Source organism: Arachis hypogaea, chromosome 2, assembly GCF_003086295.3.
Source record: "Arachis hypogaea cultivar Tifrunner chromosome 2, arahy.Tifrunner.gnm2.J5K5, whole genome shotgun sequence".
Taxonomy (NCBI): domain Eukaryota; kingdom Viridiplantae; phylum Streptophyta; class Magnoliopsida; order Fabales; family Fabaceae; genus Arachis; species Arachis hypogaea.
In genome coordinates this window covers 64,040,108-64,064,758 of record NC_092037.1, presented here as the reverse complement: position 1 = coordinate 64,064,758, position 24,651 = coordinate 64,040,108, and the positions used below count along the sequence as shown (strand labels likewise).

General features: G+C 40.0%; 3 protein-coding genes across 12 annotated transcripts; 1 reads left to right on the top strand and 2 right to left on the bottom strand.

The window, feature by feature from the left end:
• Positions 1-6,099: 6,099 nt before the first annotated feature.
• LOC112745809 (probable caffeoyl-CoA O-methyltransferase At4g26220) lies at positions 6,100-9,363 on the top strand. Of its 7 annotated transcripts, none has more exons than XM_025794900.3 (7): positions 6,173-6,248; positions 6,873-6,947; positions 7,793-7,844; positions 7,953-8,032; positions 8,277-8,421; positions 8,522-8,653; positions 8,802-9,363. In XM_025794900.3, the coding sequence occupies exons 3-7, from the start codon at positions 7,803-7,805 to the stop codon at positions 9,090-9,092; spliced, it is 690 nt and encodes a 229-aa protein (XP_025650685.1). In that variant the 5' UTR covers positions 6,173-6,248; positions 6,873-6,947; positions 7,793-7,802; the 3' UTR covers positions 9,093-9,363. The 7 variants fall into 7 exon arrangements, with proteins under 7 accessions (XP_025650680.1, XP_025650682.1, XP_025650681.1 ...); XM_072218248.1 differs by lacking the exon at positions 6,873-6,947 and adding an exon at positions 6,364-6,434 and having other exon boundaries at positions 6,179-6,248; XM_025794895.3 differs by lacking the exon at positions 6,873-6,947 and having other exon boundaries at positions 6,100-6,248.
• A 668-nt stretch (positions 9,364-10,031) lies between these two features.
• LOC112745763 (uncharacterized) lies at positions 10,032-12,416 on the bottom strand. Of its 4 annotated transcripts, none has more exons than XM_025794894.3 (4): positions 11,984-12,214; positions 11,642-11,680; positions 11,222-11,363; positions 10,032-10,355 (listed from the first exon to the last, which is right to left on the bottom strand). In XM_025794894.3, exons 3-4 carry the CDS (start codon positions 11,348-11,350, stop codon positions 10,254-10,256), a joined length of 231 nt encoding a protein of 76 aa, XP_025650679.1. In that variant the 5' UTR covers positions 11,351-11,363; positions 11,642-11,680; positions 11,984-12,214; the 3' UTR covers positions 10,032-10,253. The 4 variants fall into 4 exon arrangements, with proteins under 4 accessions (XP_025650679.1, XP_025650678.1, XP_025650676.1 ...); XM_025794893.3 differs by having other exon boundaries at positions 11,642-11,685; positions 11,984-12,203; XM_025794891.3 differs by lacking the exon at positions 11,642-11,680 and having other exon boundaries at positions 11,984-12,416.
• A 6,625-nt stretch (positions 12,417-19,041) lies between these two features.
• On the bottom strand, positions 19,042-20,999 carry LOC112726192 (uncharacterized). The gene is made up of 3 exons (XM_025775500.1): positions 20,405-20,999; positions 19,841-20,276; positions 19,042-19,702 (listed from the first exon to the last, which is right to left on the bottom strand). Exons 1-3 carry the CDS (start codon positions 20,997-20,999, stop codon positions 19,042-19,044), a joined length of 1,692 nt encoding a protein of 563 aa, XP_025631285.1.
• Positions 21,000-24,651: the final 3,652 nt, after the last annotated feature.

Here is a 24,651-nt window from a genome sequence, read left to right as displayed (position 1 = left end):
CTAGAAGCTTAAGCAACTAGAAGCTTCCACCACCATAGCCACTTTCACCTTCTCATGTCCCTATCGTCTTTTCGTTCCTTTGTACCCATTTGGCACCACCGTGCTCCCAACCACCAGAGCTTGGGCCTCTTTGACGTCATGCAGCGTATGAGGTTGCCGCCACCTCTCAAATGCTCCGCCGCAGAACCCGACCAGGAAACCAAGGTTCCCGCCACTTGCCTTCTCTTGAATGTGTTGCAACTATTCGATGGTGCTTGCAATTGAACTGTTCTATGATTTGATTCTATTAGGATTTTGGCTTGATGTGTGTGTTTGCCATATTGTTGTTTTATGTGTGATTCTTTTTGGTCTCTGGATTTTGTGGTGTGAAGGGTATTATTTGCAGGCAATGTGTTTGAAAGAATGTGTGAGTGACATTTTTATGTTTTGTGTTTGATAGGTGTTCCTCTTCCTTTGGTTGGGATGATGGCGTATGGCTTGGTTGCGGCGCTTGGTCTGCAATTGGCCACAAATAAGATGTTGCCTTTTGGGATTGGCAGGTCCAGCTCCCAGCTCATGATGTTCCATTCTTTTTGAGTGCTTTCTCAGGTTTGCAGCAGCATTGATTAGTTAGAAATTTGACTGCTGGTGGCCTAACAAACATGTGAATTTCTATGAAACGATACTGAACTCTCTCTTGTTGAGTAGCTCATGTCCTTTATCTTTGTACAAGGGTTGAAGAAGTTCGTATAATTTTAGGCTTTTAGTTGTTGTGCGTTGGAATAACGCTATTCTTTTAACTGTTTTTACATTTCCAACTCTTTTGTTCCTCTTAATCTAAACGTTGTCTAATCCGTTTATGATGATGTACAGGAATACATACATTTATTCTGAACCATTATGGACAATGGTCCAGCACCATTTTCTGATATTGGCAAAAGGGCAAAAGGTAAACATGAACTTAACTTCATTCCACGATATATACACATTTTCTGATATTTGATGGCTGGGTTATGAATGTTGTTCCTGTTAGTAGCACAAATTCCATGTACTGAAAGAGCCTCTATATCAATTCTCCCAAATTACTTTTACAATCTTGTTAGTGTTTTGTAATATTTTGCAATTTTTATAATTTAGGTGTGAAGCATTTGACACCTACCCAAGAACCTATGATAATGACTATGTGTTGGATTTCAAGACATTGCCAAGGCAATGGGGTGGCAAGTCACATTGAAAGATACATTTGAGGGGCCTCATGCTAGTTATAGAGTATTAGTGTGTGACAAGCACCTGCTACATGCTTGAAACAAAATGGGAGGGTCAGCTTAGCAGAGAGAGATGAGAGAAAGTGAGAAGAGAGAGAGAGAGAGAGACTAATGGGAGTAAAGGAGTGAGAAAGGGAAGAAGACGCGAAAAGAGAGGAAGGATGAGGTCGCCGGCGTTGATGGTGGCTGATGGAGGCGCGGCTGTGCGGCGGTGATGGAGGCAGGGGCTGAGGAAGAAAAATGGAAGGGAAAAGACAAGAAGGAAGAAGAAAAGGGCAGATGGGGGAGGATACGAAACGACGTCGTTTTCGTCTCCAGGGACTTATACGTCCTGTTACGAAATGTTCCGTCTCCAGGGACTTATACGTCCTGTTACGAAATGCTCCATGCCACCTGTCCTCCGTTACGGTCACCTCAGCGCCACCTCTGCCAGCTCATCCTTTTCCGTTCAGTGCAAACGGCTGAATTCAACGGAAGGACATAAATGTCCACGTTTTTTCAGGGGTCAGGAACTTGAATATATTTTCTATTCCTTGAGGACGAAAATGTCCGTAAAAAAAAAGGTCAGAGACGAAAATGTCCTTTACTCTAAAAGAAAAATACCAACGTGCTGACCCTAATGATAGACGTAAGTGCTTGTATTTTCTCACCAAAACAATCGTCAATCTTTCATAATTCATCGTGGATCGGAGTACATGATGGAGAAAAGGAAAAATAATGGTATAAGGAAGAATGTATTTTGAATAAGTAGTTTCACTACAATTCCACATATATCAAATAAGTTGTTGTTATTATTATTATATGTATTATTCAATTAAAAGTTTAATACAATAAAATATTTGATTAAATTTAGAGATCTATTATTATGATAATGATTATAATATTAAAAGATAAATTTTTTTTGTCATAAAATTATTAAAAGGGACATTAATAATCTAAAATAGATCAATATATATATATATATATATATATATATATATATATATATATATATATATATATATATATATATAATATGGTCTTCAATAGATAAAGATTAATAGATCTTATTTATTAAATTACATATATAAATAATACATATAAAGATATAGCAATTGAACTGATTCATTCTAAAAATTTCTAATAATTATAATTATTGCATATTTATCAATAGAAATATTTTTAAGATGAATATAATAATAGAGTTTTATTTGTTATAGTAATTAACAATACATTTATTATACTTTAATTTTAGGGTAAAAAACGTATATGAACCAAGGGGAGTTTAAAATTACCTAAATCAGCCAAACAAAATTTCGATACATCATTCTACCAAAGAACAAATTAATGTAATTCGAATCAATACAATTCGAATTAGATTTGTATGTAATTCGAATTGATATAATTCGAATTACTTGAAAGCATTGACAACACGTAATTCGAATCAATATGTCACGAATTATAAACTTAGAGTTCGAATTGTATCAATTCGAATTAGTAGGGAGACATGCTTTGAAGGGAGTTCGAATCAAGTTGATTTGAATTACTCTATTTTCGAAACTAGTAGTAATTCGAAACGATATAATTCGAATTACTTCCTTTTCGTAACAAATTCTAATAAATTTTTCTAATGAATTTATTTAAATTATACTACAAAAAATATTTTATTCAATACAAAATAATTTTAAAAAAATAGCTTAAAAAATATTTTTTAAATTATTTTGCATACAATAAAATATTTTTTTGTGGTATAATTTAAATAAATTTATTAAAAAATATTCATGAGCTATCAAGAATGGGTAGAAGAGTATTGTATAAAATTCGAATTGCTCACCATATAATTTGAATAAGGCTTGGTTTGGTAAAGCTTTTACTTTTTAAGAGTAGCTTATGAAAGCTGTCTTTTAAAAGACGACTTTTTAAAAGCTACAACACTTGCGTTTGGTAAAATCACATTAAAAATAGTTTTTAATAAGCACAAGTACTATAATTGTGTTTGGTAAAACAGTTTTTAAAAATTAAAAAAAATATAATAAACATATTTATAACGAAGAATAATATTTTTTTTCAAATCTTAGAGACCAATAATTTAAATATTTATTTGATTTACTCTCTATATTAATATAAATAGAATTATCATTAGTCAATAATAAAACTTGTACTGATACGTCTATTACCCATTTATATATATTGACTCACTTATACAAATCACAAAATATGAGACACATATCTCAAGTAAAATTATATGAAGATTGTGTTAGAATTTGTGAAGGTTAGGTTGAGAAATTAGAAATATATGAGGATTCCAATGGCAATATAATGACAGGAAATATGTGTGAAAAAATTAATAAAATATATTTTTAATTGTTTTGTATGGAATAAAATATTTTCTTTAATTTCTAAATTATTATTGACTATGTAGAGTACTTTATTTAAAATTTGAGTACCTAAGTCATTAGAACATTACAAATTTTTATAGTACTCCTAATATTTTTTAAGCCATTTTTTAAATTATTTTACATAGAATAAAATATTTTTTGTAGTATAATTTAAATAAATTTATTAAAAAATTTTATTAGAATTTGTTATGAAAAGGGAGTAATTCGAATCAACTTGATTCGAACTCCCTTCAAAGCACGTCTCCCTACTAATTCGAATTGATACAATTCGAACTCTAAATTTATAATTCGTGACATATTGATTCGAATTTACGTGTTGTCAATGCTTTCAAGTAATTCGAATTATATCAATTCGAATTACATACAAATCTAATTCGAATTATATTGATTCGAATTACATTAATTTATTCTTTGGTAGAATGATGTATCAGAATTTTGTTTGGCTGATTTAGGTAATTTTAAACTCTCCTTTACTCATATACGTTTTTTACCCTTAATTTTAAATGCCTAATCTCCTAGGATGATTCAAATTAAATCAAATACTCTTAAGATTAGATATCATTACTAAATCAATTACAGTAGAATTTGTAAGGTTGAGTTCCAATACTCTTTAAAAATTCTGAGATCTAGTTAAAAGATATTAGTTAAGGTATATGAACTACCTCAAATTTGTAAGAATGTAATCTGGATTAAGATATGAGTTAAGTTGTCTGGATTATAAACTATTTTTAAGTCTCTTGAGATGAAAAAAAATTTAGAAAATTAAAGAAAAATAAATCAAAAATTTAAAAATAAAAAAATTGCTTGTGATATTTGCAGCACTTAAAATTATTGGAATTTTATTGAGTAGTATATAATAATAATATTTATTTGCCCCCACTAAATTATTAAATTTGACTCCATAATAATTTTTTATTCAACTTTCGACACTTAATAGTCAATTTAAGAACTTCATATTAGATGTCCATTATAATGATCAATATTTACATTTAAATAAGATTGATGTTCTTTCTTAGAAATCGACTCGAAAGAATATTATCTATCCATTTGTGTTTCTTCTTTTGAAATTAGCTTTAGTTTTTTTTTATAATAACTACACTAATTGAATACATTTTTTTCAACTATAAATATCATCAAAGAGCTAATTGTATGAAAGTTGATTTTTAAATGATTGTTTAACGACATATACAAAAAAAAGACATTTTATTATATTGTTAAGGTTTTAAAATACGAAATATAAAAAATTAAAAATTAAATTATGTGTTATTATTTAAATTACTATTTTAGTATTTTAATTTGTAATTAGATATTTTGAAACCTAATTATACTTTACAATAATAAAATATAATTATAACAACAATTTATGCTACGTATATATAAAATAAACACTTGTACAGAGTAAATTTTAAAATACAAATTTTAAAATATAAAATACACAATAAAAATAAGTTAATATATGTATTTATACTCAAATTTATAATAGATAATTTGATAATTAATTTTTTTTATAAAAATATAATATTTTATTATAAAAATTATTATCATGTTATATATACTTTATCCCATTATCAAAATTTTCTGTCACTAGTTGTTACTACAAACGAGATATTAATACATCTATATATGAGATATGTTTTTTTTTTAAACTATATATGTCTCATTTGCAATTGAGATTCGTTTTAAATTTTTTATAGTAATCTCATTTAGTGTTGTAATGTATATACTTTTTTTATTGGGTGAACCACCAAAAATATATCCGAATAATTTTGTTGTTGACGAAAATGTATTCAAATTTTGTTATCGACAAAATGCCCTCAAATAATTTAAAAAACGTAATAAAAATGCCCAGCATTAAATATGTATTCTCAAAAATATTTTAAAAATTAAATTTTAATGTGATTTTTACAAGCATGATTAGAAAAATGAGATATTTCTTAAAATTTGGTAATTTTTTATAAAATATATATTTTTTGTGATTTTTTTTGTCAATGATCAATAATAATTTTAAAAAATAAAATAAAAATATAGAGATCAAATTTTATATTTTTTTGTGTGTATTTTTTAAACAGTTATTTAAATTTTGGATCAAATGTATAACTGGTTCATCAAATATAAAAGCCATTTGTCACCTACAAAAAAATAATATTCTTTATGAATATTTTTATCACGTTTTTAAATTATTTGAAGGTATTTTTTGTCGATAATAAATTTTGGATAAATTTTTGTAAGGAAAAAATTATTTAGATGTATTTTTAGTAGTTTACTCTTTCTTATTTTTATAGTAAACAAGATGTATAATAAAATGTAAAAATATATTTTTCTGAAAAATACATGCATTGGAAAATACTTAATTTATTTAAATGAAAAAATTCCGAATTACTTATTTCTAAAAGTATACAAGATTATTCCCAAAAAATAATATGAATTCCATTTTCCTGAGTTTTATTATTTTAGTATTTTATGTTGGTGGACCCACACAGCACCACAAGTAGAAAACTTTTCTGCAAAACGAATGAGCTAACAAATGCGCTAAAGCATCAGTCGCCATCCTGAAGATCAACTCTGAGGTCAACTGCCCCCCACACCAACACAACTCTCTCATTTTCTCAGTTCTGAATTGTGATAAGTATTTCAAACTATCTTATGCTTTCTCTTTATTCTTTGAACTAACTTGGCAGGCACGGACAACGTTTCTCTTGTCTTAAATAAAAGAAATTTGGTTTTCCGTCTGATTTTTGAAGGTTTTGGCGATACACTCATACCCCTATGGCCCTATGTTTTGGAACAACACGAATTAGCTATGACTTTTACGGTCAATCATTAATTCATCATTTGTGCTCTCTTGTCGGTGTCATGATATATTTTGGGATTAAATTGTCAATAAACGATTTATAGAGGAAACTATAAATTTAACCCGAAACATGTGTGATACAAAACAAAAATGCTATGTGCAAAATATATATATATATATATATATATATATATATATATATATATATATATATATATCAGCCACTAAATTAACCATTATATATTTATGTATAAATACATATGTTATTCAATCTATTTTTATGATTTTATAAAGAGAGAATTGATTTAGTAGCTGATTTTTATGTATAAGAAACACAAAAACATGGTTGTGATATTTGATATGGACATTTTTAAATTTCAAGTGCCTCGGTATATCTATTCTCAATCAGCATAGAACATACCTAGTTTTGATCCTTGGCTCTCATTTTGCCATTGCCAGGCAACATTGCAAGGCTTTGTTGAATTCAAAGTCTTGGAATAGATTGGTTAGGTGGTTTGGTGACAATGGCACGAGGTGAGCTCCTTTCTCTACAAATAGAGCTCTTAAAACCACCGAGAGAGAAGAAGCAAAAATAAAAAGCCTTTTTGTGAGAGTGAGCTCTCATAGTGAGTGTAATATCCTAAGGAATCTGTCGCACAACTAGAATGTACTGAATAATATATACTGGGTTTTTGGTATTCTCTAATGTTCATTAGATTTTATAAATTATATTAGAAAAAAGTTTTACTAGGATACACTATATTTAAATTGTAGTAAAAACACATCTAATCTTAGCAGAATGTTCCATTGGTAGAAACTCATATCAGGTGGTTTGGACATATGGAAAGAAGATCGGTAAAACATAGAGTTAATAGAGTAGATGAGATGGAAGGTAGACAGAGGCGAAAGGTAAAAAAATACCCGAAAGACAATAGATGTGGTGGTCAAATAAGGTCTACGTACAAACAGTCTCATTGTATACATAATACATTATAGGACTTAATGATGTTATTAGATCGATGTAACTGATCTCACATAGTGAGATAATACTTTGTTGTTGCTGTATCTTTAAATACTGTGAATATCGGGTTGGCCCATAAATTTTTGTCCCACCAGAAAATTTTTCCATGTTAAATATTAGTGTCTATTCTCTTTCTATTGAACCATTTGTTGGTATTACCATTGTGAATGTGTCTTGATATAAAGTATCAATAGTGCTTTATTCTTCCCATCACTCTCCATGTAAATTTTTGTAGTATGCTCCCACTACCGGCTTTGACTCTCTTTGTTTTTCCCTAACACCTAGAACATGCTATATGATGATCTAGAAATGATTACACACTCATGATCTAAACTTTCATATTCATTGATGTATGTAGTTTGAGGACAATGGCATCAAAGGGTTTATTGCAAACTGAAGAGTTGTACAAGGTATTATTGCTTCCATAGTCCCATTGATCTCTTTTCCAAGTTGCTAGATATACACTATAGTTGTATGACTTCAATTCCATCATCTGAATTTGTTTATGGATATGGTAGTATATTTTGGAATCTAGTGTTTTCCCACGTGAGCCAGAGCCTCTCAAGGAGTTAAGGGATGTAACTGCTAATCATCCAAGGTATGCCCTTTTTTATTTTACAGAGATTGTTCTTTAAAACTTCTTTACAACACTATTAATTCTTGCCATACATATTTTAAGACTAGTAGTAACGACTAGTAGTTCTATTAATTCTTAAAGAATATGACAGAAACATTTTACTCTTTTTTTATCAAATAACATTGACTTCTCCAATGTAATTCTGCATGTTTTACATATCTACATGCTGATTGTTGAATCACATTTCACTTTTTGTGTTTGCCAGGAAATTAATGGCTACAGCACCGGATGCAGGTCAGATCATTACCATGCTTCTACAGCTAGTAAATGCTAAGAAGACTATCGAGATCGGAGTCTTCACCGGATACTCCCTTCTACTGACAGCGCTTTCGATTCCTGAGGATGGGAAGGTAGAGTGCAACTTTGAATTTTATGTATTATATTTGAGCCTTATTGAACTAGTTCATGGTGAAATTCATTTGAATTGACAAAGATGTTGTTTCCCTGCAGATAACCGCTATTGATATAGATCGAGATGCATATGAAATCGGATTACCGATAATTAAGAAAGCCGGCGTTGAGCACAAGATTAACTTTGTGGAGTCCGAGGCTTTGCCGATTCTAGATCAGCTCTTGACTGATGTGAGAATCTTAAATTTCTCCATTTTTGTAGGTTTTATGAAGGGTTAAACAAGTTTATTTTTCATTGCTCTAAAAAATTTAGTGATTTGGGGGTTTGGTTTTTGTTAAATGTTCTTTATGGTTAAAGTGATCCTTCTTGTTATTGCAGCATGAGAATGAAGGGAGTTATGACTATGCATTTGTTGATGCCGACAAAGTTAACTATTGGAATTACCATGAGAGGCTATTGAAGTTGTTGAAGGTTGGTGGGATAGTAGTCTATGATAACACTCTCTGGGGAGGCTCTGTTGCGAAGAATGAAAATGAGACTCCGGAATTCTACAGACCTGGCAGGCATCTGACAATCGAATTCAACAAACAAATTGCAGCCGATTCTCGAGTCCAGATTTCGCTTGCTCCATTTGGGGACGGCATCACCATATGCAAGCGTATCATGTGAAAAAGTCTAGTGATGCCAAGGTTCAAATGTGTATAGTTTAGCTTATGATGAATCTAATAAAAAAGACCACATATGTGAATGTGGATGATCTGCAGTTTATGGTAATAAGAATAAAGCAAAGATGGAGGATTCAGGATTGTCATTCATAAGAAACATGATAAGAAAAATTCTCATCTAGAATGTTTCTATAAGTTCATTCACAATTTCCTGTAGCAAAGTCTTAAAAATGCGACGCTCTTACACCAAACCAATCAAACCTCAGTTTCACAGATACCCTTTTGTGTGAAATGTTAATCTCTCGTATCATTTTCAGTTAGGTTGCGAAGATTCATCTCTGATTCTGAGAGATACTCTTTTAGTTCCCTATTATGTTATTATTTTGTTGCATCAGTTGAGGGAGAATTTTCCCACTCTTTCTGTTCGTTGTAGAGAAAACGTTATAAAGAAAAGGATTACAATGTTAAAAGATAGCATTTTCTGTAAAATTTTATCTTCACATTTTCAGCGTTCTTTCCTGAAAGTAGATATTTAGATCGTTGTTTGCAATCAATCTCCCGAAGAAAAAAATTGTAAGAACCTATTTAACTATATACTCACCCAAATTTTAAATATGGATCCTTTTTTTTCCCCTTTAAATATAATTGGATACATAGATAAAATTCACAAATTTTCAAATATCACATTAGTGGACTTTCATGGAGGAAGGTTCATCCTATCCAAATATCTTCGACTTTTTCCAATAAATAACATCTATCACTCAACAAAAGTTATGAATATAAGTCATTAAGATTTTATTCAGTTTTTGTTCTAAGCTATAGCGGGCGCATTCCTTCATCTAATATGCAAAAGTAGTTCAATTATGAACAAGTTTGTTTGTATAATTTTCCATTAAAAACAAAACGGTATTTTCATTAAAAAAATTTAGCTAATCAAGGCACATATTAAAATTACTAGTATAAATTTTTTCAAACTTTTTATTTTAATAAATACACAACAAATGTCTTAGAAATTAAACTTTGCATCTTTTTCTATAAAAACTTTCTTAATTGATAACCTGAACACAGCTAAACCCTACAAATTATCACTACACAACCATATGTATTGTATAATATCAATACTATTGAGCCGTAACAAGTAGAGCACAACCAAATAGAAGGAGAATCATGGATTGTTCCTTTTACGAGCCAGCTCGCGAGCCTTCTCCCTAAGTTCCTCTGGTGATGGCGGCCTTGGTGCCTCTGGGGGATATTCGATGTATGATTTCTGTAACATTACATTACAAGACAAGCAAAAGATAAAACAAGTAGTCAATAATTTTTACCACATGGCATTCATGCTCGCAAGACAAAATGATAAGAAATTAAGAATTCAAAGGTATCATCATTTCATCATGCAGTGCAGATTATAAATAATGTGACAAACAGAAAGTATTGGCAGCTGCTCTGTCTTTAATAGCATATTTAAATAGAAGTGAAATGCTATAAAGATCTGAATTCACATCTTCAAATTTCAACCATTCTCAAAGCAAAGTAATCTCAACTGATTTTTATAGTTTATTCTAAAGTGATATAACTGTAATAAACTTGGAAAAAGATCCTTTAAAGTGAGGAGAATTGTAAAGTGACAAAATAAGGGGTTAACCACCATTGAATTTGTAATTTTATTATGTGTGAGCCCCATTATCTTGATTCAAGGATGATTAAGTTTTCACTTTCTCACTTTAACAACTTCCTCACTTTAGAGGAGCTTGATCCAATAAACTAATCATTAACCAGTTATGCCAATCATGCACCTACAATTTCCTGTTTGACCAAAGGATTGCTTATTGGGGCGGGCATGCACTGGCATGTCTGTGTTAGCATATATCATATTTAAGACTACTTTGGTCCTCAGAAAACAGGAAGGGAGCGATGAGTCCATAACTAAACCCTACTCAAACGGTAACCATGCTGTCAAAGATGCAGCAAATCGAAACCTCTTCATCCCCACAACACCAACACCGAAGGTTTTCTACTTTCAAACAGTTCCAAACCCCAAATCAAGCAGTTAAACAAGAAGCAAGAAAAGTAAACATTTGGTGTCATAAGCATAATTTTATTGAAAAGGGCAGCAAGGGACAAGGAGATTACATTTCCCATGAATTTCTGAAGGTTCTTGGTATTGTTGGCGAAAGTATACATAAGAACAATGGGGACAGTGACATAGACCCCAAACTTAGCAATCTCAAGAATCCCCTTGGACGTGCCGAGAGATGACATTGTTGCCGAAATCCTACGAGGAAAGGCAAAAGACAGAATGGTGAAAACTGGGCTTGCTGATGTAAGGAAACCCAAGCAAGGACACTTCAAATAACCACATGTAATGACTGTGCCTTGAATGAATATTATTAGCTACAAGACTATATAAAATTCGAACCGATAGTGCAGATTAAGTTACGAAGAGCTATTAAATGAGAAAGAAAGAAAGCCAGTCAGATAAGTAGAATACAAACACGAAATAACCAAGCACAGTGAGTTCATAGATAAATGATGAAACTCCATGTGAAGTACCCTGTTCACTTGTCGTTGATAATTGAAGAAGGCTCAAATCTGAACTGAATGTAACAACAGCACGTCAAAAAAGAAGGATTCTAAAAAGACGACTGGAAAGAAAAAGAATAAGTAGTATCTTCCGTTGCTTCATTTTTCTAAATTAGATTGTACTTTCTGCGATTAGGAGCATAAAAAGCCAAATGGATTTAGGTTAAAGATAAACTGATAAAGGAGTAAATTAGATCAGGAACATTAATTCAACACATAATTTGCATCTCTCTTTTTCTCATTCATTCATCAATCATCATCAATAAGATTGAAGTGAACATAACAGCTTTAGATAAAAATGAAAAAGCTAACCTAACTTGATCAGAGAGAGGAGGAGGTGGCGGAGCAAAGAGGCGCAGAAGAGAAGGTGGCGGCGGAGCAGAGGCACAAGCAGAGAAAGGAGGAGGCGAGGGCAGCGGAACGAGCAACCAACGCGCGACTGTGGAACAGATGCACCTGCGGTGAGCTTTGGGTGAGGAAGAGTGGGTGGGGTTCGGACTTTCAGTTTTGGACTTTTGGTTATTTTCTATTTAAGAAAACCACAAAAATAACACTCCTTATAAATTAGTCTATTATAAAAATTTACTAGGTAAATTGAGTTTATTTATTATTATTATGGCCTGAATAAAAGAGCGGGCACAAACTTAAAAAAAAAAAGAGAACAAAAAAAACTAAACCCCTCGTCGAATACTATCAGAAACAAAACTTCTCTATTACTCCATTATTACCGATTTGATATCTTCACACATCTTTACTGTTGATCCGACAACAAATTTAAAGACTCTTGAATCTATTCTATTTTGCCTCTACCATGGATGATCTTCCATTGCTCCATGCATTTTATTCACTTATTATAATTTGATAAGATAAAATCATGTAATTATTTTTTTAAAACATCAGTTATTCATTTTACATGCAATATAAAAATAAATGAATATAATATTTATTTAGTACATTTCATTGCCTAAAATTTTTTGTTGTTATATTATTTGATGAACCAAAGAAAAGAAAATCTTATTTTAAAAAAAATTAATAATATATTTTTAATATTATTAATGCAAAATAATAAATTTTTAATATTTTTTGAATAATATATTTTATTTAAAATAATATTGTTCGGTGGTCGGTTACCGGACAATTCGGGTGAATATTCGAGGGGATGTGAACGCTTCGGTCGTGGTCGTGCTGGGTTCGGATCTGCCGGGTAGCCGAGCTCTTGTTGTGGAAGGAAAGAGGGGGTGCCACCTGCAAAGACACTCCGACGCTCTAGTCAGCTAGTATGCAGGTGGGGAGTAGGTTAGGTGGAAAGTATGACGTACCTTGGGGGAGGGTAGGACCCTTCCCTTATATACCATGTCAGGTGTGGGCCCCAGGAGGGCTGAACCCACCTTCTTCGAAGCTTCCTTGCACCGCTGTGGCGGCCAGCTGTCCCGGACGGATGCGCGGGTCGGACAGGGTCGGGTCACCTGACCGTTGAGGTCGGGTGGTGTTCGGGTCGGGAAGGCCCAAGTTCTTTCTTGGGTCAGGCCGTAACAGTGCCCCCGACGCGTGAGCAACAGCCGCGTGGGCTGGTGGTGACGCGACGTCCTTGACCTCTTGTGTTGTCGCTAATTCGGACGTCCGTGGGGAGGACGTGCCCCTTTCGCGCGTGCCTATTTGTTGTTGGGGTGATTGGTTACTGCCTCGTTTTTTGCGTCGAGCATTAAATGTTCATAATGGGTTTAAAACCCTTTGTGCAAAGACTGATATGCCCTTCGACTTTCGCGCTCCCTTTGATGGTGGTTTTAAAACTGTTTAGTAGCACTTTTGGGATTTATTCGGCGATCATCTCCTCTGATTCCAATTCTGTCGTCCTCCATCTTCTTCTTCCTTATCAATTCCAGGGTGTTTGTTGCTGCCTTCTTTCCAGATTTTTGTCATCAACACAGGTAATTTCCTTTGTCCTTTTGTCATTTTTTGCTTCGGCCATGACTTCTTTTGTGCATGCTGTGTGTTTATCTTGCATGATGGTTGATCTTAGGTCCTAGGGGGGGATTGCCATTCTTAGTGTGACTTTGTTTGGACCTTTTACTTTTTAATCGTGTTTAGCCTTAGTTGGGGAGTAGTGTGGGGGTAGCTTCTGTATTCGTTCCGAGCACCCGACCTCTTAGACTGACTGGATGGTCCCCCCATGTAGGTATGGCTCGCACCGCCTCCCGGGCTTCCCCTTCTCCCGCGGCGTATGACCCCTACGCCTGGGTTGTTTCTGATGTAAAGGACTCTCCCAACCAAATGGGCGAGGAGGAGCTCACCGAGTTCCGTCAAAATGAGTACTTGTGCGAAGGGACCGACGAGGAGGCCAATTACGACGTCTTCGTCCCGGCTCCTCATGAGCGCTTGTATGAGCTCAATTTCCACGCTCTCCGAGTTGCCGACTGGATTTGGTTCTACAAATCAATGTTTACTCAAGTGGGGGTCCGTATTCCGTTTTTCGCCTTCCAAATGGCGCTTCTAAGTCGGATTTCCGTGGCGCCGTCGCAGTTGCATCCGAACAGCTGGGCTTCAATCCGCTGTTTCGAGATGGTTTGTGAATATCTCGAGCTGCCAGTGTCTGTAGATGTTTTTCTTTTCTTTTTCAATCTCACAAACCCTTCGAAGGAAGGGAAACATAAGAAGGGGTTCATGTCCTTCCGGTCTGCCCAAGGTCGGAGGATTTTTAGTCTGTTTGAGGACTCCTATCACGGATTTAAGGATAAATATTTCAAGGTCCGCCTGGTCAAAGGTCGCCATCCCTTTTGGTTGTCGTTGGAGGGGGCACGCCTCATCCCGACTTATTGGAGCTTCGGGGCAGGGTCCAATGCCTTTGTTAAAGTATCCTACAAGGGCATGTCTGCGGTGGACAGGAGGATTGCCGACGTGTTGCTGGCAATCTTTGGGAGGAATCATGTGAATCCTCATCTCCTCATGGGTGACCGGGAGGCCGGTCGGAACTATATTTGTGAGAAATCTTGTTTTGTCTCTTAGCTTCTTGCTTTTCCTAATAACTCATTGTGACTAACGGACTTCTTTTTCTTTTTACAGTGGGAATGTCTGCCGAGATAACGGGTCTCCCTAACTTGTTCCAAACCTTCCTGCGCGAGTGACGACGAGGGAGGTCATGAGAAATCTGCTGCTCCCCCGGAAGACAAGGCCAATTCCGAGCAAGGGGCTACGGTCGAAAAGACCGGCACCTCGGCTCAGGATGCCGCGGTTCAAGGTGACAAGGTTGTTGATGTTTCCCCCTTCCGCGAGGTGGTCGGCACTGGGGGTTCGACGTCCAACCCTGCTGCCGATGACGAGGTGGAGGAGGTTCCTAGCTTCAAAAGGAAGAGGAAGATGTCTAGCAGTCCTGAGGGGGTTCTTACTGTAATGGAGAAGAATTTTGACGCCGGGAACTTTATTGATTCTCAGCTGATTCCCGGTACTGAAGAGCATTTTCATGAGTCATCCCTTACCGGGCAAGCAAGGTGGATGTATCGTACTCTCTTGTGCGGCGCAGTGATAGCTCGGAAAGCCGAGTTCGAGCTGTCCGGGATGGAGTCTCTTCGCAGGAGGTTGGAATCTGCTGGAAAGGCTAATAATGAGCTTAAACGCGAAGTTGAGACTCTCCGGGAGCAGCTGACCCAATCTAATGAGAAGCTTGACGCCGCCGAGAAGAAAGCTACTGCTGCCGAGAAGAAGGTCACTACCGCTGAGAAGAAGTTGGAAGAGTCGGACGCCACGGTTTCACGTCTTGTTGAGCGCGAAATGACCTTAGAGAGTCAGGTCGGTGCGGCACAAAAACGGGTGGCCGAGATGGAGAAGGAGAAGCAAGCTGTGGAAGCTGAACTGGCAGCGTTAAAAACAAAGTACAAAGACGTCGTCAAGTAGGGGAAGGGTGCGATCCTGGTGACCGAGGAGGCCCTTAAAGCTCAGGTCAAAATTGTTGCTCCTGATTTCGACACGTCGGCGATTGGAGTCTTCAAGGTGATCAAGGATGGGAAGATTGTTGACGTTCCCAAAAAGTGATTCCTCTCGTTTTGTATGAAATTTTTGGTTGGCCGTTTGTTTTGGCTCTTGTGAACAGTTTGTTTTATTGGGTTTTTGCCCGCTTTGTCAATTAATACTTTAATTCGTCTGGTAGTGTTGCCGTTCATGTTCACCGTTATTGGTTTGTAGTTGCCATTTGTGGGGCCAAGTCATGGCTTTGTAGTGTAGCCGTTTGCTATTGTGGTGATTTATGGGCTACCGGGGTGATCAGTCCCGGGGCCGCGCATTGTTGTCGATTTGTGAGGAATTCGCTTGCGTAGTGGGTTGTCCAGAAAAAATGAACGAAACAAAAGAAATAAAATTTGCACGTATATCTTATTTGGTAATTGTGTAAAAGGCCCATAGACCGTGATGAAAAGTACAATTCCGTGAATGAAATACTTAGCTTGATTGGTCGGCATGTCGCCTCATGTACTAGGAGTAGAATCTTCTCAGGTTGTTTGCATTCCACGTTCTTGGGACTTCTTTACCGTCGAGCCTTTCTAACTTGAAAGCGCCTTTACCCATCACTTTTTTGATTCTATAGGGGCCTTCCCAGTTTGCCGCCAGCTTGCCTACTCCAGGGGTCGGTAAGCCGATGTTGTTACGCCTTAGGACGAGATCGTTCGGTTCAAACTCCCTTTTGAGCACTTTGGTGTTATAGCGCAGGGCCATTCTTTGCTTCAGCGCTGTTTCCGCCAAATGGGTCATTTCTCTGGCTTCATCTATTAGGTCCTTCTTCACGGCTTCCTCCACTCCTTTCAAAAGTAGTCGCGGGCTCGGTTCCCCAATTTCCACGGGTATTACCGCATCTAACCCGTATGTCAGTCGGAAAGGGGTCTCCTTAGTGGAAGATTGTTCGGTCGTTCGGTAAGACCAGAGGACCGAGGCTAGCTCGTCGGCCCAAGCACCTTTTTTATTATCCAATCGCTTCTTGAGCCCTAACAGGATAATCTTGTTCGCGGACTCCACCAGTCCGTTTGTTTGGGGGTGCTCTACCGAGGAGAACTTCTGTCTTATACCCAGGCCGGTGAGGAACTCCGTGAACTTATTGTCGGTAAACTGTGTGCCGTTGTCCGAGATAACGACCTCTGGAATCCCGAATCGCGTTATCACCTGCCTCCACATGAATTTCCTGCAATTGGATGAGGATATGTTGGCCAGCGGCTCGGCCTCTATCCATTTGGTGTAGTAATCAATGGCGACTATGAGGTACTTGACTTGCCCAGGACCAACTGGGAAGGGCCCCAAGAGATCGACTCCCCATTGCGAGAATGGTCGGGAGGACGTTAGCAGGCTTAACTCGGAGGCCGGTGCCCTATGGAAATTGGCGTTCTCTTGGCACTTGACGCATTTTCTGACGAATTCTTTAGAGTCTGCCATCATCGACGGCCAATAGTATCCAGCTCGGATTAACTTTTTTGCTAAGGCTTTGCCCCCAATGTGATGTCCGCAGCAACCTTCGTGGACTTCCCTGAGGACGTAGCTCGTCTGGTCGGGGTGTAGGCATTTCAGTAGGGGCTGGTTGAGTCCTTTCTTGAATAGCTGTCCCTGGATGATCGCGTACTTGGCCGCTTCCCTTTTTAGTTTCGCGGCATCCTTTTCATCATCAGGGAGTTTGCCGTTTTCTATGAAGTTGGTGATGGGGTCTATCCATGAGGGGCCTAGCCTTGATAGGTGTAGAGTGATCGCCGGCTCCCTCGTCATACCTTGGATAAGAGACCGGTTACCCTCTCCCGGCTTGGTGCTAGCCAGTTTTGATAGGAGATCTGCCCGTGTATTTCTTTCTCTGGGCACGTGGTGGATCGTGACCTCTTCGAACTTTTGGCTCAAATCCTTGACCTTTTCCAAGTACTTTTGCAATAATGCGTCTCTGGCTTGATAGCTCCCGTTTACCTGGAAGGTGACGACTTGTGAATCGCTGCATATCTCCAACCTCATTGCTCCGACTTCCTTTGCTAGGGCTAAGCCTCCTATGAGGGCTTCGTATTCTGCTTGGTTGTTCGAGACGGGAAATTCAAACTTGATCGACTGCTCGTATACGACCCCAGCCGGGCTTTCCAGAATGATTCCGGCGCCCCTTGAGGTCTGATGGGAGGCTCCGTCCACGTGGAGCTTCCACCGTGTGCTCACTTCTTCGGTTGGATCTCCCGTTACTTCTACTAGAAAATCTGCCATTGCTTGTGCCTTGATTGCTTGCCGGGGCTCGTACCGTATGTCATATTGGGAAAGTTCGATGGACCAAGTCATCATCCTTCCCGCCAGGTCGGGTTTTTGGAGCACTTGTCGGATCCCTTGGTCCGTTCTTACGACTATCCGGTGACTTTGGAAGTATTGTTTTAACCTCCGTGAAGAGGTCAAGAGTGCTAGAGCTAGTTTTTCCAGTTTGCTGTACCTTAATTCTGCCCCTTATAAGGCTCTGCTCATGAAATAGACCGGTTGTTGAGCCATCCCTTCTTCTCTTACCAGAACCCCGGCCAGGGCTTCTCCTGTTATGGCGAGGTACAGGTACAGCGGCTCCCCGACCCTTGGTTTCCCGAGAACCGGGAGTGCCACCAGGATTTCCTTGAAGTGCCTAAAAGCTTCCTCGCACGCGGGTGTCCATTTGAACGCTATCCCTTTCTTCATGAGGTTAAAGAAAGGCAGGGCCTTTGCTACCGAGGCTCCGAGAAAACGGGATAGCAAGGTCAGTCATCCTGCCAATCTCTGGACGTCCTTGATACAACCCGGGCTCTTCATCTGGAGGATCGCTTGGCATTTCTCCGGGTTAGCTTCTACCCCTCTTTGGGTTATCATGAATCCTAGGAACTTTTCCGCTTCCATAGCGAAGGCACATTTGATGGGATTGAGTCTCATGCCATGTTGTCGGAGAGAGGCGAATACCTTTGCCAGGTCATTCAGGAGGTCGTCAGGTCGCGTTGTCTTTGCGAGGATGTCATCCACATAGACCTCTACAGTCTTGCCTATGAGGTCGTGGAATATCTTGTTCATCAGCCTCTGGTATGTTGCTCCTGCATTTTTCAGCCCTAACGACATCACCTTATAACAGAAGGTTCCTTCCGGCGTTATAAATGCCGTCTTGTCCTCGTCGGGACGGTGCATCGGTATCTGGTTGTAGCCGGAGTAAGCGTCCATGAAGCTCAAATAGCGGTAACCTGCCGCAGCGTCGACGAGTGCATCTATGTTGGGGAGGGGGAAACAATCTTTTGGGCATGCCTTGTTAAGGTCGGAGTAGTCTACGCACATTCCCATTTGCCGCTGTGCTTCTTTACTAGAACTACATTCGAGAGCCACGTCGAGTAGTCTAGTTCTCGTATGAAACCTGCTTCTAGGAGGCTGGCCGTCTACCCGGCCACCTCCTCTGCCCTCTCCCGCAACATCTTGCGTCTCCGCTGGGCTACCGGGCGCGCATCCGACTTCACGGCCAGGTGATGTGACATAATTTCAGGGTCTATGCCCGGCATGTCGGCTGGTGTCCAGGCGAACAGATCCCCATTGGCCCTGATCATTTCTACCAGGGGCTCCTTCAATTCATGTGGGAGGTTCCTGTTGACGAACGTGAACTTTTCCTCCGTGTCGCCGACCCTGAACCTTTCCAGGTCCCCTTCTAGTTGCGGCCTGGGCTTGTCGTCTACCCTGGCGTCTAGGTCTGCTAAGAACACCCCCGACGCTTCCTTAGATTTCTTCCTTAAGGACAGGCTGGCATTGTCGCAAGCGACCGCTGTTTCCAGATCTCCCCTTATGGACCCTACGGACCCATCGTCGGTAACAAACTTCATGACTAGAAGCTTCGTGTTGATTATCGCTTCAACATCATTGATCGGCTTTCTTCCTAAGATGATGTTGTAGGCTGTCGAATCTCGGAGATCCACGAATTCGGCCATTGCCGATCTCCGGCCCTGTGCCTGTCCCACAAAGATCGGCAGGGATATTACTCCGTCTGGCTTGATGAAGTGGTCACCTAATCCGATGAACCCGTGTTGGTGCGATGACAGGTCGGCGTCCCTTAATCATAGAGCGTCGAACACATTGTGAAACATGATGTTTGAGTCTGCCCCCGTGTCGACAAGGATCCGTTTGACGAGGCCGGTTCCCACCCTGGCCGTGATGACCATAGGTGGGTTCTCGGATGCCTCGTCGAACCATTGGTCTTCGGGGCCAAAGGAGACGCATGGGGGCCTCTTAGAACTTCTCATTGGGGCGGAGGAGACTGCTAGGATTTTGGCGTCTTTCTTGTGAGCTGACCTAGACCTCGGAGTGGAGTTTTTGGCGGTTACTACGTTTATCACCGTGAGACCGTGGTCTTTGTCTTCTGGCTCTTGTCGCCGCTTTGCCGCTCGGGTCTTGGCCTCTTTGCTGTCTTGGTCGCATTGCCGTCTCCTTAGCTCCCGTATGAGATGGGAGAACTCAGAGAGTTTGCCATCTCTTATTGCTTGCTCTAATGCATCCCTCAGGTCAAAGCAGTCTTGAGTTTGGTGTCCGTAGCCCTTGTGGTAGTCACAGTAGAGGCTCTTGTTCCCCCCCCCGTTCGGTCCTTGAGTGGTTGGGGCTTCGACAAGATCCCTCTCTCGGCTATTTGCTGATAAACTTCCACAATGGGAAGGGTGAGTGGAGTGTAGTTGGTGAACTTCCCGATCCGGGGAAACGATCTGTGTGCCTTGGTCGGTCCTCCCTCCTTGGCTTGTTCTTTGTGTCTCTCCCCGTTACCCTGTTGCCCAGGTTGATTGTAGTCGGAATGCCGTTTATTGGCGGCCACGACCTGGCTGACTTCTTCGTCATTTATGTATTCCTTAGCCACCGTTTGGATCTCGTGCATCGTCCAAACCGGTTTCGTGGTAAGGTGTTTTCGAAAGTCCTCGTTCAGGAGGCCGTTCGTCAGGCAAAGGCTGGCCACCGAGTCGGTTAGGCCGTCGATTTCCACGCATTCATCGTTAAAACGATCCAGGTACTTTCTGGTCGGCTCCCCGGGTCTCTGGGTTATCCCGAGCAGGTTGATCGGGTGTTTTGCCTTTGCTATCCGTGTTGTGAACTGAGCCAGGAAGGCACGGCTGATGTCCGAAAATCCGTAGATGGATCCCTGCGGGAGGCCGTTAAACCATCGGATCGCGGGTCCGGCTAGGGTGACCGGGAAGGCCCCGCACCTCACCTCATCCCCTACTCCCTCCAGATTCATTCTAGCCTCGAAAGCCGTGAGGTGTTTCAGAGGGTCTTGGGTTCCATCGTACCTCATGTCCGTCGGTTTGTCGAAGTGCTTCGGCAACCGGACCTCAAGGATGGACCGATGAAATGGGGTGGCGCCCATTATCACGGGTTGCCGCGTCCTCACAGGCCTTCCTTCCCCGCCTTCGCGATCTCATCCCGTGTGGTACGTCTCCTTACCTCGGGAGTAGATGATTGTGTCATTTCGTCTTCTCGGGATGGGAGAGTCTTCTCGGGTGCTTTCCGCTTCCGTTCTGGAAGTGGAGGCGTGCCGGGGGTGACTTCGGTGGTAATCTCTCTCCCGGCTCTCTGGGGACGGGGAGTAAGTAGGATCGGTGGTCCGTCGATCGCGCTCCTGATCAGCTAGTTGTCGTCCCAGATTCTGGACCCTGTGGCGTAGCTCCTGCATTATTCGGGCGCTGTCACCGCCAGTTCCTCCGAACGGTCGCGTCTCTCGCGTCCTTGTTCGTGGTTCGGTGTGTTGCCGGGGGAACTTTCGCCGTTCTCCCGGTGATGCGACAGAGGCTGCCGCCTTTGCGCCGGCTGCTTGGCCTTGGTCTCCAAGGCCCGGCACAACTTCCATAACTGTCCCCACAGACGGCGTCAATGTTCGGTGATCGGTTACCGGACAATTCGGGTGAATATTCGAGGGGATGTGAACGTTTCGGTCATGGTCGTGCTGGGTTCGGATCTGCCGGGTAGCCGAGCTCTTGTTGTGGAAGGAAAGAGGGGGTGCCACCTGCAAAGACACTCCGACGCTCTAGTCAGCTAGTGTGCAGGTAGGGAGTAGGTTAGGTGAAAAGTATGACGTACCTTGGGGGAGGGTAGGACCCTTCCCTTATATACCATGTCAGGTGTGGGCCCCAGGAGGGCTGAACCCACCTTCTTCGAAGCTTCCTTGAACAGCTGTGGCGGCCAGCTGTCCCGGACGGATGCGCGGGTCGGACAGGTTCGGGTCACCTGACCGTTGAGGTCGGGTGGTGTTCGGGTCGGGTAGGCCCAAGTTCTTTCTTGGGCCAGGCCGTAACAAATATATTTATTCTAAATAATATATTTTAAAATAGTAAAATAACATATTTTAATAAAAAATTATATTAATATTTTTATATGAATTTTTTTATTAAATTTTTTTCTTTTTGCAAGAATAACAATAATATTGTCGTGAGAAACTTGCACTCTAGCCTATATTTAGTCTGACTTGACCTAACTTGTTATAAAATAAATATAAACTCAAACTCTTATAAAAGTTTTAATATGTTAATAAGTCAGATCTAGCCTTATTAATTAGTCTTATTAGTCTGTCAAATTTGCTTAGGCCGGTTAAAATATAATTAAATATATAATTTTTTATTATTAAACTACCTCGGGTTTGTTTTCTTCTATTCAACGAAGATAGGTTGACACTACCAGGTCCAATTCAACACAAAAACGACTTCGTAGCTTGAAACAACCCTCCTCCTAACTTCTTTCTAGCATACCGAGGAAAGAGAATCCCTGGAGTCGTTTATCTACGTTTGAGCAAGTTGGTTGGAAAAATGATGACTTCCGATCTAATCTCACTTTTTTAATGTATGTTGATATGGAGCTTTCTAAGCCTTTTACACCTAGCCCAGCCTCCCTATTTCAAGCTCAGAAGAGAGAGCCCGAGGGAGAAGCTGTTGTCTCTTTTGTTGAAAAGACTGTTCACTCAGGGGTAGCGGTGAATAGGAACTAAACTTTCTTCTCGAATGGGTATAGTAAGTGTGCCACGAGTGCTCCGCTTCTGCTTCTCTCTAATAACGAAAAAATAACTTTTTAAGAAAGCAAAGCTCAGTCTAAGCTATCTAAGCTAGAACTTAAGGCCGATCTCTTTTCCGGGGATACCCCACTTCCTGGTCTAGCTTCACTAACTGTATTCACAGCTTTCCATATCTCGGAACCAGATCTACTTTCTCATCGGCATTCTCTAAATGATTTACGTTATGGTCTTGAACTCTCGATATATCATATGTAATGACAGATCGAGGTAAGCTTGTCTTTTACGTCATATGCTTTCCTCTTTTGTTACTCTGATCTCTGAGAGTGGCTTTTGCCTAAGCTTTCTTTCATAGCTATAGCTTTCTTGAAAGGCGAAGGGCTCGGGAGCTAGGTTAAGACCCTTTTTAGACCCTTAGTACAATACCCTAGCACTCCCGCCTCCTCTTCAGACGTGTCTTCGACAACCTGGCGGTTGTTCGGTCTCCGCTTTTGGAGGCGAGCGCCCTCTAAGTTGACCACCCTACCCACTAATGGACTATGGGGGGGGGGTAGGCGAACGGGAACCGACTGAGAACCCGAACCGCTTGACTGACTGACCCCTTCATACATACTCGATTCATTAGGGTCGGGGATGGATAAAATAATCAAATAAGTGAAAAAAATCGCGCAAGCGAAGCCGGGAAACGGACCGCAGCGCAACGACTAGGACTCGTGTAGGAGGAGTTTTGAGCGTGAGCTACCACTCATGCAGCGGCAAGGACCCGCTACTCTCGAAGGGGCCACCAACCGCCCGAATCACTGTAGTGTAGCAAAACCTCCCTTTACTCAATGGATAGCGCTTATCCTCTTTCTATCAACAAAATGGAGGAGAGGTCTTTTCTTTATGGAAGAGGCCTTGCACCTAGGACTAATTAGGATCCAGAAGAATGGGTCTAGGCTTTCGAAAAGATGAAGATGCAAAGGGTAAAGAGAAAAGATATGTCTTTTGAACAACCAACCTGACATAAGGATTCTAGCTCGCCCAGTTAGAGCAGATGGAGGTTCTCGGACGGGGAAAAGCGGCACTCGACATCTATTAAACAACACCAAGAATAAAGCCATACATGCCCTCGGGAGAAACTAGTGATGATTGCCATGAATGCAGCCCTCGAGGACGTGTACAAGAAGGTCTTTGCCGATTCCTATCAACCAACATGATGCACCTCTCAGTAGAGGGCATGAAAACGCCGTGGAGACTTTGACCGAATGAATAGGTATCAATTGATAGACATTTTTCTTGAGGAATAGAATCCAGGATGAACGCTTTTTTCGTTCGCTATGTGCTGCCCTTCTATAAAAGATGCTCGCGTGATCGATCGATGGACGGGGGAATTGCATGAATGACGAGCTTAAGCCTATAGTGCCCCCATCTTTAATCTTAAGTAAAGTGAAGTCAAATCAATGAAGTGAACAGCCCAACCTCTTTGTTTGAAGCTTTGCTTCCCCTAATTCCAAAAAACAAGAAATAGACACTCTAGTTATAGTATAGGAAAAAGCTTCTCTTTGATAGCGGGGGGGTTCAGAATGAATATGATCGTAGATAGAGACTAAAACCTGTGCGGGGGTAGGGGCGGATGTAGCCAAGTGGATCAAGGCAGTGGATTGTGAATCCACCACGCGCGGGTTCAATCCCCGTCGTTCGCCCATCAACAAATGGACCATTTGTTGAGGTTAAAATTCTTTTTTTTTTCAAGTAATCTCGAAGTTTTCACATGCATCCAAGCAATTGGTATTCGATTAAACCATAGAAAGCATAGATTCGCCTCGCCTACTTGGATTCGGCCCCTGCTTGCTGTGAAAACAAAGAATCCGGACATGTGCTGAAATGCCTTGTAAGTGGAGACAGAAAGCGATAAGAACCAGTGACGGGAAAGCCTCCCATAAGCAAAGAAGAAAGAAAAAATATCGTTGTTAAAAAAGAAGAAAAGAAGCAAGAGTTGGCACTTAGGATCTCTGAGTCCCCAGGTAACATAGTGAGG

Bases quoted from the DNA above. Each gene is read 5' to 3' on its own strand.
- LOC112745809 (XM_025794895.3), top strand. From the start codon at position 7,803: ATGGCATCAAAGGGTTTATTGCAAACTGAAGAGTTGTACAAG. The intron at 7,845-7,952 runs GTATTATTGCTT...TGGATATGGTAG, and splicing joins AAACTGAAGAGTTGTACAAG to TATATTTTGGAATCTAGTGT. The intron at 8,422-8,521 runs GTAGAGTGCAAC...GTTTCCCTGCAG, and splicing joins CGATTCCTGAGGATGGGAAG to ATAACCGCTATTGATATAGA.
- LOC112745763 (XM_025794891.3), bottom strand. From the start codon at position 11,350: ATGTCATCTCTCGGCACGTCCAAGGGGATTCTTGAGATTGCTAAGTTT. The intron at 10,356-11,221 runs GTAATCTCCTTG...GTAATGTTACAG, and splicing joins TTCAGAAATTCATGGGAAAT to AAATCATACATCGAATATCC.
- LOC112726192 (XM_025775500.1), bottom strand. From the start codon at position 20,999: ATGGGCGCCACCCCATTTCATCGGTCCATCCTTGAGGTCCGGTTGCCG. The intron at 20,277-20,404 runs GTAACGGGGAGA...GAAGTTTATCAG, and splicing joins CAATCAACCTGGGCAACAGG to CAAATAGCCGAGAGAGGGAT. The intron at 19,703-19,840 runs GTTCGACGAGGC...TCTATGATTAAG, and splicing joins TTTGGCCCCGAAGACCAATG to GGACGCCGACCTGTCATCGC.